At 51.6% G+C, this 10,931-nt stretch overlaps 4 protein-coding genes across 4 annotated transcripts in view; 2 read left to right on the top strand and 2 right to left on the bottom strand.

Moving 5' to 3' along the window:
* The window catches only part of LOC125950050 (anaphase-promoting complex subunit 1), a 7,007-nt gene extending 461 nt beyond the window's left edge, over positions 1–6,546 (bottom strand). Inside the window, exons 1-5 of the mRNA XM_049677639.1 lie at positions 6,401–6,546; positions 5,098–6,323; positions 921–5,006; positions 477–843; positions 1–370 (exon numbers count right to left, since the gene is read on the bottom strand). The exon at positions 1–370 is cut by the window's left edge and continues 461 nt beyond it. Coding sequence (XP_049533596.1) covers positions 1–370; positions 477–843; positions 921–5,006; positions 5,098–6,323; positions 6,401–6,424 — 6,073 coding nt within the window. The 5' untranslated portion in view covers positions 6,425–6,546. The remainder of the gene's footprint in view (positions 371–476; positions 844–920; positions 5,007–5,097; positions 6,324–6,400) is intronic.
* A 117-nt stretch (positions 6,547–6,663) lies between these two features.
* Positions 6,664–8,031, top strand: LOC125950140 (transmembrane emp24 domain-containing protein 7). The gene is made up of 5 exons (XM_049677820.1): positions 6,664–6,765; positions 6,823–7,051; positions 7,336–7,446; positions 7,548–7,767; positions 7,854–8,031. Exons 2-5 carry the CDS (start codon positions 6,872–6,874, stop codon positions 8,009–8,011), a joined length of 669 nt encoding a protein of 222 aa, XP_049533777.1. The 5' UTR covers positions 6,664–6,765; positions 6,823–6,871; the 3' UTR covers positions 8,012–8,031.
* A 335-nt stretch (positions 8,032–8,366) lies between these two features.
* LOC125950114 (protein YIPF5) lies at positions 8,367–9,628 on the bottom strand. The gene is made up of 2 exons (XM_049677784.1): positions 9,530–9,628; positions 8,367–9,437 (listed from the first exon to the last, which is right to left on the bottom strand). Exon 2 carries the CDS (start codon positions 9,431–9,433, stop codon positions 8,630–8,632), a length of 804 nt encoding a protein of 267 aa, XP_049533741.1. The 5' UTR covers positions 9,434–9,437; positions 9,530–9,628; the 3' UTR covers positions 8,367–8,629.
* Positions 9,629–9,701: 73 nt separating this feature from the next.
* On the top strand, positions 9,702–10,915 carry LOC125950124 (endoplasmic reticulum resident protein 29). The gene is made up of 2 exons (XM_049677796.1): positions 9,702–9,853; positions 9,927–10,915. The coding sequence occupies exons 1-2, from the start codon at positions 9,847–9,849 to the stop codon at positions 10,715–10,717; spliced, it is 798 nt and encodes a 265-aa protein (XP_049533753.1). The 5' UTR covers positions 9,702–9,846; the 3' UTR covers positions 10,718–10,915.
* Positions 10,916–10,931: the final 16 nt, after the last annotated feature.

The raw sequence follows: 10,931 nt of genomic DNA, 5'->3' as shown, positions 1-10,931 counted from the left end.
TCAGCGTGCCAAGCCGTACGTTCCGCTGGTGGATCGCAGCCGGGCAGCTCAATTCGCCTACTGTAGTGGCAGCGGTGAGTGGTACGAGTCGGCTCAACCGATCACCTACCGGAATGGTAGCATCGACGCCTAACCTATCGCGGTAGCCCCGCATGCCCAGGTAGCAGCGCATCTCGTTGGCGAATTGTGCGCACAGCTGCTCATACGCACTTCCGATCTGGATGAGGGTCGAAGAGAGCATGTCGTCGTCGAGCAACCGTTCACCGGCAGTCGGATCCAGGGACGGCATCAGTGTGTGCTGCATGGCGGTAAACAGCCGTAACTGCCACGCATCATCGGTTTCTACCTTTCGATCTAAGTCCAACAGGATCTGCAACCATACCGATAGTTCGAAAACGGGATTATCACAGTATGCTCACGTGATACACGTTCCTAGAAGGGCCGAGACGGTGCGTACGCACACGGTAAAACCTCACCTTGTTGAGATCGAGAAAGATTGACAGCGCGTGCAGCCGATCCTGCATAATGCACTCGTACACCTGCGGCAACAGCAATAGCGGTTCCATGCGCGCCTCGTAGCTCGGACCAGTCCGTCGATCCGGTTCAAGTAATTCGCTCAGCAGATGGGCGGGTTCGCTAGGGAGGTAAGTTCGCAGTAAACCGCTCACCTCTGGCAGGTTGGCAAACTTGTACAGGAGCGCTGGGACCCGCTTCCACCGGTCATGCGCACAGTGATGGCTGAGTAGCGAGGACACATGTCGGCTGGAATCGTAGGAATCGTCGTAGGAAAACTTGCCAACGCGCGGCAACACCTTCACATACCCGCAGCAACGTAAAATGTCCCTGTGGTAAAAAAAAAGGACAATCAATTAAAAAAGGCTCTTTTCCCATGTCTGGGTCTTACTGTTACTACTACTTACGCCAGCAATGGCCAACTCTCGGTGGTGAAACGAACATGCCAGAATGATTGATCCACGATGCACATTTTGAGCATAGTGTCGAGCTCTGGCAGCATGAACGGGGCTCGGGCTCGGATCACCTCGTTCGGTCGATCCTTCATCACATACTCAATGTCGCACTGGCAAATGGTCCAGTTTTTCATGTTCCGCGGCACTAGCAGACGGGGTTCGAGCGCCAGCACGTACAGATGACGCAGGGCTTGCAGATGATAGCGATTGTCGTTGCTGTAAGTCGGCAGCTTCGGAAACAATGCAATGACCAGGGCGGCAATGGCGATCGGTGAGCGGGAGATGGAGTAACGACCACCGCCCAGAAACAGTAAGCCTAACGCCATGTGTATTGCCATGAAAGAGCCGTAGGTGACGTATGAACGGCCAACGCGGGACCGCAGCATACGGATGAGACGCAATACGCGCATCGAACCGTTGCCGGCCTGCACCAGCGCCAGGGCCAACAGGGCCATCATGGTACAGTTCTCCACCGTCTGGCTGCCTGCCAGACTGCCGATCGGTCTGTTCGGGCGCAGCGCCAGTAGGTAGCGAATCGCATCGTATACGGTATCAGTCGCTTGCTGGTCGGCCGTCCCCGCGTACCGCAGCCCAATAGCGACCAGACCAGCACAGAGACTATTGCAATGCGCCTGGCACACAAATTCGGCCTCTGACTGAGTAGTTGGCAGGTTCGGCCAGTCACACTGCGATGCTGAGTCCCAGCGGTGTGGTGCGTCCCACCGGAGCGGTAGCGTCTTTTGTGCGCGATAGAAACTCTTGATGCTGGCCACGGTATCATTTATCGCGTTGGGCATCTGGGCATGCACCCAGGCCGTAGTCGGTTCGATCTTGTCCCACATAATAAGGTGACTGGCGAGGCTACGCAACAGCAGCATGTCGGGGCGCACGTGCTTCTGACGCAGCCAACCGGCAACGGTCGTGTCACCTGTCCGATGGAACATGAGCCCAAGTGCCAGGATAGCGCCCGGAGCTGTCACGTCGACGTTCACGGCGCCTCCCTCGCGGATCTGGAATGAAGACAGCTTGTACTTTTCCTTCTGCGGTCCAAACACCGGAATCCGTGTGCCACCGTTCATGAAGTTGTACAGCATCTCTGGGATTCGTCGCTCGTCCAGCATCTTTGAGCACGTACCCTGACCGAGTGTGACAAGACCGAGCGCTACGCCCGCGGTGAGTGCGTACGATTCACGCTCGAGGTAGTTCTCCATCTCCGGTCCAGGCGGCCGTCCGATTTCCTGCAGCAATACCTCGGCCGTGCGACTGTGACACGAATCTTGGTACAGCAGCCCGAGCCCCATCAGCGCAGCCACACGCACATTTTGCGCGATATCCAGATCGACCGAGGTTGGTGGCAGCAACGCCTCCAGGTGCACTGACAGCATCCTAGTGAGCGTCGCATCCATCGAGCCTCGACGAGACGCCGACAGGCCAATAAGCAGAGCTACACGCACAATATCTTCGCCCTGTACCATGTACTCGTAGATGGTGTACAGCTCCAGCTTGTGCAGGTGGCCGGTGAGCCCGAGCGCCAGCAGAAACCCACCATGCTCGATGCGCTCTTCTGACGTTGACTTGCGGTTGGCCAGCCGCGAACTGTTGTTCATGATCCAGGCGGCCGTGATACCTTCGGCCTCTGGACTGAGCCGCAGACCGGACGCAACACCGTTGTGGAACATTGGCCACAGCTCCATGTTCGTCGGCACTTCGATCTGATGAATCTCGACCGTGGAGCCCCTCTGTGGGTCACGCCCGGTAAGGCACAGTTTCGGAGCAGCCAACACTTCAGCCTCCTGCGGTAAGTACGTGGCAAACGTGAACATGCCTCGCCCGATTGGTTGCGACATCGTGCGCAGACAGAGCGCGTATAGTCGCTTCTCCTGGTCTTCGATGAAGTCATGATCGGAGACGCTTCGTGCTTGCACGATGTCGATGGTGACGGGTTGCGAGCTGGCGAGGAACGCGCGAACGCACTCGATGCGCTTATCTCCCGGAAAGCGCAATGCCAGCAGCTCTCGGTCCAGTTGCTCCATGCCGTCGCATGGGCCCGACGGCTGATGCAAGAGCTGGTGCTGATGCTGCTGCTGGTGCTGTTGTTGGACCTGCTGTTGCTGTTGGGGTTGCGGTATTTGTTGCTGTTGCTGCTGCTGCCGCACTACCCCTTCGTCAAATACGGTCGAGGGTACACTGAAGATGCCGTGACCGCTGGAGGTGGTTTCCGGTTCGCACAGGTCGACCATCCACTTCATGAACTTGTTGTCCAGGTACGTCGCATGATCGTCCAGAACACCACGGAAGTTCGCGTGGTGCGTCTGCTCGCTGAGATCGGGCCGCAGTAGCAGCTCGTAAACACTCCGTTGTAGCTTGTGACGCACTTTATATCGGTACGTCTCCAGACACTGCAGCACTACGAACCGGATGGCAATGGGCAGGTTGTTCAGGCGCGCCCGGGAATAACTACGCGCCACCAGGAAGCGCACGATGATCTGCGATTGCGGTGAATCGTCCCAGGTGATCGCAGATTGTGATTCTTCGCCTGGTGGTGCCTGGCCGTCCAGCCCTGGCAGCTGCAGCTCCTGCAGATACGACTGCACCCAACCACTAAGACTATGGACACGATAAATAACCGCAAACAAGAATACTACGTCCTTGGTTAGCTCGTTTACGTGCGCCTGCAGCCGAAATGGGCATAACTGGTACTGCGGGTCGCTGCCATGTACCACCAGCTGCTCGAGATATCGGTAAAGGTGGGGTGGCTCGCCCACAGGACTCGCGAACTCGTGACAAAGTTGCTCGATCAGTCCCGGTTCGTCGATCCGACACTGATTTTGCAGGTGTTGATCGGCGAACAGCGGAAAATCGGTAAGATAGTGCAGCTGGAAGCGTTCGAGACCGGCATCGACCGCAAGGCTGCACAGGAACTCTCCCAGCAACCGCTGGCCTTCTAGCATACCCGCATCCAGCCGCATGTCTTCGTACAGCAGGTGCAGCGACTGCCACAGTTGTGGCAGATGAGGGTACAGAATGCGCTGGTCGTGCTGTTCGTAGGGCCGCCCCGAACCCCATACCGGCAAATCAGCTCCCGCATCATCTTTGATGTGCGTTCGGCCCAAGGCGTGACACAGCAAAAACTCCCAATCGGAGCAGTTCCCCTGCGTCCGTTCGTCCTTCCGACGCTTCTTTGGTTCTTCGCCCGGCGAACGGCAGTTACCGGCGACGGCCGACGGGACCAGTGGGCGCCCGAGTGCATTGTATAGCAACGTACGCAGCTGCTGCCACTCCTGGTGCATGCCCAGCTCCTGCGAGCCCGGTACGTTCCGTGTGGCGTACCACCGCACGAGAAATTCCAGCGACCGGCCGACGGGCAGCGTACTACGAATGGCGTATAATACACGGCGCACCAGCTGTGACTCCGCCATGGCCGGTAGTGCTAGGCGGAAGTGATTATCACCGTATGCGATTGTAAAGCGATTCTCGATCGAATCGCGCAAAGCCACCGTGGATTCGATGGCGATTGGAAGGACCGAATCGATGCAGCTGCTGAAGCTGTTGCCACCACCGCCGGGTGGCCTAACCGGTGACAGGCCGTGCAGGTCCTCTTCGAACTTTCGATCGGCCTGGGCGGGCGCGTTTGGTAGCAGACTGCTGCGTCGGGGAAATGAACCGAACGACGATGAGGCAGCAGACGGGGGAGCCATGTAGCCATTACTAGCCGAGTTAATGTTTGTACGGCTGGCTGAGAGGAAATTCGCATACAGCAGACCGGTTAGGTGCACCTTGCCGATGCGGAGCGGCCCACTGTAAAGAATCAGCTGACCGGTCCATGGTGCGATCACGGCGAACAAATTGAGTCGTTTAATTTCGACCGCAGCCCAGGCAGGAATGATTCTACTCTGTTCCTGCTGCTTGATGCTTTTCTTGTCTGGCTCGTACTTCAGCATCGTTAGGCGTCCGATCGAGGGACACAGATAACAAAGGTACTGACAGCCCGCCAAATCTATGTGCAAGAACCCTGTCGTTGCTGATTCCGTCTGTAGGCTGACGAGGAGAGACATAAAAACAGGGGGAAGAAGGAAACCATCATGGTCAAACTGCAATGATAGCTCTAGCCCATCAGTTAGTTTCTTACCAAATGGGAGATCCCCTTGACTGTTCCGTTTCTTCCGTCCAGATGCGCACCAACTCGTACTCGGGAAGGATGGGTTTCGCGGCGGTAACCTTCCGATAGCCAAATGGTTCGAACGGCATGTGTGTCTCCTCACCCATAAACGAAAGTGGTGAGGTAACTGTGGCACGACCATGCCCCTGCTGCCCACCGCGTGTAAAGTGCCAGGGCGAATGCGTGTAAGTTTCCGCTGTAGGCCCCAGGGATTCGCGCTGCTTGGGATCTGATTCCGGCACATCGTTACCACCGAGCCGGTCAGTGGAACCGACCTGCCATTGCTTGTTCGCTTTGTGTTTGCCTAAGAGCAGTGTATTGCCACGAACGCCCTGCTGCAGTGCCGTGAACGGAAAAGGACAGAATTTGTCCACACTTTCATCCAGAAGCTCATCTGTTCGCTCTGCGATTGGTTGTAGGCGACAGATGAAGTGCAGCTGCTTGTGTTCATCGTACATTACTACAATGTCGAGCTCTTCGCTCGAAAACACGACCCGGTACGGCTCGGTAAGAATGCCCTGGGTAATGTATTTCAGCCTCACCGGATGCATATCGTCCGTCGGAAAGGTGAGTGTGAAGAGGCGCGGCATTGGTATCCATTCATCATCGAGCGTCGTGGCGGAAGGTTCCTTCTCTATCAGAATACCACACGGTACGAGCCAGATAGCGGATATAGGACCTTCCGCCCTGGCGCAGTACATTTCGCCGGTGTCACAGTACACGTGCAACAGTTGCTGATCGATCACACAGAAGCCTGCCGGGTTCTTTCCTGGCCAACTCCCGGCATTACCTTTACCTTTATCGGACTGAACCTGGTTGATGAGAAACTGAGTCGGAGCGAAGAATGCGTGCTGGATGGGGGTCTCGCAATAATGAGCGACCCGCGGGATGCTCTTGCCGTTTACAGTAGCCTCGCCTTTGCCGGGAGCGCGAGTCCATACTGCCAGATTGCCTCGCACGTACAGCTCCTCCTCGGTGTGGTTGTAGGTCGTTTCCGATTGCATCCACCCTACCGGCCCATCCGCATCCAAGCGAGCATCGCGCAAGGTGTAGAACTCCTCCTCCACTTTGCCATCGGCCGAAATGCTTACGGCCTGCAGCCGCTCCGTCAGCTCGTGTTCTTCCGGCTCATTTTGAACCTTCGAAAATTGTCCGGGGTGTAGGTTCGCCGCCTGACGGCCTCGAGGAATGTATTCCTAATGAAGATGGGCGTCGAAAACGCGCGCTTGAAATGGTAGATTCCTGGCTTGCAGTTTACGTAGCGATAACCCACCAGTGGCTCCGAGGCGGTGATCATGTTCTCGTTCTTGTCATCCAGATTTGCTGTATTCGTTACGCGGTGAAGAGATTAGCGATCCGCCAAATATCACGGAACAATTATTCCCTAAATTTCTAAGATCGGCCGGTGTGTTTTACCGGCTGTTTCACGGTTAAACGAAAGTCCATCAGAGAGAGCCCAAGCGTTTCACTCCAAAACGCCTGCTTTTTCATGGCGGGAAACGCTTCAAAAACGCTCCGAGCTTATAGCACAGCCATCGGTGTGCATGCACGCCAAGCACACGTCATGCAGTGAAACGTCAAACGCGTTGGCATTCGGTAAACGAATCAGGAACACTGGCAAAAGGGCAGAGGCAAAAGGTAAGTTTAAGGCATCGCGTAAATCTTATTACTCAATTCATCTCAATTCAATTTCAGCTCATCGGGGTCCACAAAGAGTAAGCATAGCTGATAATCGAGCCGAGCGATGCACAAACCAAGGTACGCTCAGCCAGCTGGCATTTACTGGACGGTTCTGTTGATGGTGTTTAGCCAGAAAATATGGACAGTCAACAGCGTTGAGCTTACCTTTGAGCTGCCTGACAACGCACGGGAATGTTTCCACGAGGAAATACAGAAACAACAGACCGCTACGCTCGAGTTTCAGGTGAGTGTAGGCAGGCAATGGGCAACCGCGCAACTTTCCTTACGTGTCACTAGGCTGGAGCCAGTGTTGATAACAAAGCACCGTATTCATGCAAATCAGCCCAATTAATCATGCTGTGGTGCCGGGTTTGCGTGGCTTATAGAATCAGTTGCCGTGCCTGGTTTACCCCTCCGTACTTAGCATCAGCAGTACCAACAACAATAGATCAACAGCTTGCAGTAACCTAGAGGAAAAGCCTGCTCGACAAGATATGCTTAATTCAAATTGTTTTTCTTTATCGGTAGGTGGTTAGCGGCGGTCGCTACGATGTCGATGTGACGCTCGAAAGTCCCACCGGGGAAGAAATCTATCGGCAGATAAAGACGCAGTTCGACTCCTATCAGTTCACTGCCTCGGTACGAAAAGAGGCCAGTTATTGTGGAGCAGCAAATTTCAATCGTTGAATTTGGTTCCTCTTCTTTTCTCTTCAAATCTCCCCGGTTTTCCTCCTGGACAGGCGACTGGCATCTACACGGCGTGCTTTAGTAACGAGTTTTCGACGTTTTCCCATAAGATCGTGTACATGGATTTTCAAGTAGGCGAAGAACAACCATTGCCCGGCATCGAGGAGCACGCGACCGTCTTGACGCAACTCGAATCATCCGCACAGGAAATCCATAAGGCTCTGAATGCCATCCTCGATTACCAAACCCACCACCGATTACGTGAAGCCCAAGGTAAGAACGATTTTTTCTTCGACTGGTAGTAATTTTCCTGGTTGTTGAACGTCTTACGAATGTATCGCATTGCGCTATCATTGTAGGTCGAAAACGTGCAGAAGATTTGAACGAACGTGTGCTCTGGTGGTCGCTGACTGAAACGGTTGCTATTTTAGTGATAGCTATAGGACAAGTGCTCGTTCTACGAAACTTCTTTTCCGAGAAAAAACCAAGTCAAATGTCCTATCAACTTATGAAATAAAGACCATCTCAACGGTATCACCAATTGGTCCAATGCTGTAGGGTTCAGTATTTTAGCACAACAAATTCTTCTCATTACCATACAAATGATGTTGCTGCACATGTACGTTGGCTTGAATCCTCTGTTTCGGTCACCAGCGAGCGCCATTGCTCAATCAATTTCACGTCAAGCTATCAACTTATGAAATAAAGACCATCTCAACGGTATCACCAATTGGTCCAATGCTGTAGGGTTCAGCATTTTAGCACAACAAATTCTTCTCATTACCATACAAATGATGTTGCTGCACAGGTACGTTGGCTTGAATCCTCTGTTTCGGTCACCAGCGAGCGCCATTGCTCAATCAATTTCACGTCAAGCTTTTCTTTGTTTTAATGCTCAATACTTTGAATGCTTATTTTATTTCTTTAAACTCTCATGCGCTTCTTGTATTCTCAAATCTTCCCAGCAACACTAAACGTTTATTCTCCGATGCTTTAATCAAACGCTATCTGCTGAACATTTGACCAAATAAGTGAATAATTAGAGTGCCAAACCGTTCCTGAGAATGCACATTTTGGTTGGAGAATTTAGCCATACTTTAATTTATATACACATAAGAAAAACATGCAAATCGTTTTAAAAGAGAACTAGTAGCGTAAACATAGCATAGAGCAAAGCGCAAGGATAAGCGAGCAAGTATCGTTGATGTGGATTACCCGTCATCATGCAGAAAAATCGGCTGGCACTCATCGATGCCACTAGAATTACCAGCCCAGCGACCACCATACCGTACAGGTTGTTCATGGAGAATATGACTGCCACGATAGAGAGCCCAACGATCGGCAGCATGCTGTATCCCAGCACGCTAGCAACTCCGGCCAATGAAACGAACGATTCAGGTTTGTGACCCATCAGATATATCAAGCAGTACATGACCATCACCGATATCGCGGATAAACCGTAAATGTACCCAAACTGGGCTTTACTGGCCGATATGGAAAGGCAGGCAGCTAATATAAGACAGAAAAAGATCGGTCCCGCCAAATCAGTTTCCTTGAACCAGTAGTCTGACGTTTCATTTATGCCGTTGGTGTGGAAGAGCTTCAGAACGGCGAGCGATTTTTCCAATATACGTCGCGGATAGATTTCCAGTTCATCCAGCAAGGGTGGTTCATCAAACTCAGAGTCTCCATCGTGCGTAGAAGTGGCGGAAAAAGGCTGATCGTAGGAAGATGGTGTAAAGATGATCGGCGTCCCTGGGTTACCGCCGTACGGATTTGCTGGCATGTACTGTCCCTGTGGGTATCCGTCGGTTGTATAGCCGTACGAACCGTTTTGGAACGTCTGGAAATCAAGCGCTGGCGGTATGTCTGAAAAGCCATCATAATTCTGGAAAGAATTATCAGACTCTTTCCGCGAAGACTTGGGTGTGGATTCCATTTCTCTAAGCACGAAAGCACGACATCAAAGGCGAGTTAAAATCTTTACTGGCGATGTTCTGACCGAAACTCGAATATTCTTAGCGAAATTACTTACATCAGTAGTATGGGAGAAAAGGCTAGGTGCAGGAACAATCCACAAAATTCACCGCGACCAACAAGACACACAACCCACAACCTGGATCTTCGATCAGCCGAACTGTCACGAACGACCATAAAATCTGCAACGCGGCGTTTTCCCAAAAATTATAGCATGCCGCGATTGATGCCATAACATTGGCATTGCGCGTCAAAAGTGCAAACCCACACAAAACAACGTTCCGGCACTAAATTGTGAAACGGCATCGGCAAACTTTCGCAAAATTTCATTAAAGAAGTGCGAGGATTTTGTAGTGTTTCGCCTGTTTGAATTACATGCACGGTAGGTTGTTTGATCACAAAAGGTTATTCATTGTCGATTGTCGATTGAAATTCTTCGTTTGTTGATTTTCCAGTCATGCTTCGAGATTGGGTCCCGCTGTCTGCCTTTGTGCTTGTATTTTTAGTTTTTGAAGAATGCAGTGCCTGGACTGCCCGCGGATGCGTTGATCTAGATTCTTCAACCTTTGATAAAGTGGTGAAAAAGTTCCGCTACACGTTGGTTAAGTTCGATACGGCCTTTCCTTATGGCGATAAACATGAGGCTTTTACCAGCCTAGCACAGCAGGCGGGGAGCAACGATGAATTGCTGTTTGCATTGGTCGGCATTAAGGATTACGGAGAAAAGGACAACACGGACTTGGAAACACGGTTTAGCATACCGAAAGAGTATCCGGTCGTTAAGCTATTCTCGCACAACATCGATAAACCGATCGACTTCCCTACTAGCGAGGAAATCAGTGCAGATAGTTTGCGCCTTTTTCTGAAGCGCAACACCGACCTGTACATTGGTTTACCGGGTTGTATACAGAGGCTAGATGATTTTGTGCACACGTTTCTGCATTCGTCTGACAATGTAGAGAAGCAATCCATGATCGATCAAATTGAAACCCTCGGCAAAGCACTAGACGAAACGGATCAGTTTAAAACATCTTACAAAACGTACGCCGCCTTGATGCGAAAAACCCTGCACTCGAACAAACCACCCAGTGTCGTGGTACAAGATGAAATGGATCGAATAGGGAAAATATTGCAGAGCAAACTGAGTGACACTAAGCGAAATGATTTGAAACTACGAACCAACATAATGCAATCATTCCTATCGGAAAGCACTACAATCACATCTGCTCATTCGAGCGAACTGTGAATGGAAAATAAAAAAAATGAGATTTTAAATTATCTATTGGTACTCCCAAAAGTTTCAACAAATATCTAGCAGTTTTCTCTGATCAATAGTTTTCTTTCGTATTTATATCACATTACGGAGAGGTGTCGGTGAACAAAGCAACCTGATTTCAAAAGCCACTCGAAATACGCAATCATATGAATTTTTGGGCAATTTTTTTTCATGTTGTTTTATT

Source organism: Anopheles darlingi, chromosome X (assembly GCF_943734745.1).
Source record: "Anopheles darlingi chromosome X, idAnoDarlMG_H_01, whole genome shotgun sequence".
NCBI classification, from domain to species: Eukaryota; Metazoa; Arthropoda; class Insecta; order Diptera; family Culicidae; genus Anopheles; species Anopheles darlingi.
Note: the sequence above shows the minus strand (reverse complement) of the source record. Positions and strands in the feature narration are given on the sequence as shown.

Bases quoted from the DNA above. Each gene is read 5' to 3' on its own strand.
- LOC125950140 (XM_049677820.1), top strand. From the start codon at position 6,872: ATGCACAAACCAAGGTACGCTCAGCCAGCTGGCATTTACTGGACGGTT. The intron at 7,052-7,335 runs GTGAGTGTAGGC...CTTTATCGGTAG, and splicing joins CCGCTACGCTCGAGTTTCAG to GTGGTTAGCGGCGGTCGCTA. The intron at 7,447-7,547 runs GTACGAAAAGAG...CCTCCTGGACAG, and splicing joins CCTATCAGTTCACTGCCTCG to GCGACTGGCATCTACACGGC.
- LOC125950114 (XM_049677784.1), bottom strand. From the start codon at position 9,433: ATGGAATCCACACCCAAGTCTTCGCGGAAAGAGTCTGATAATTCTTTC.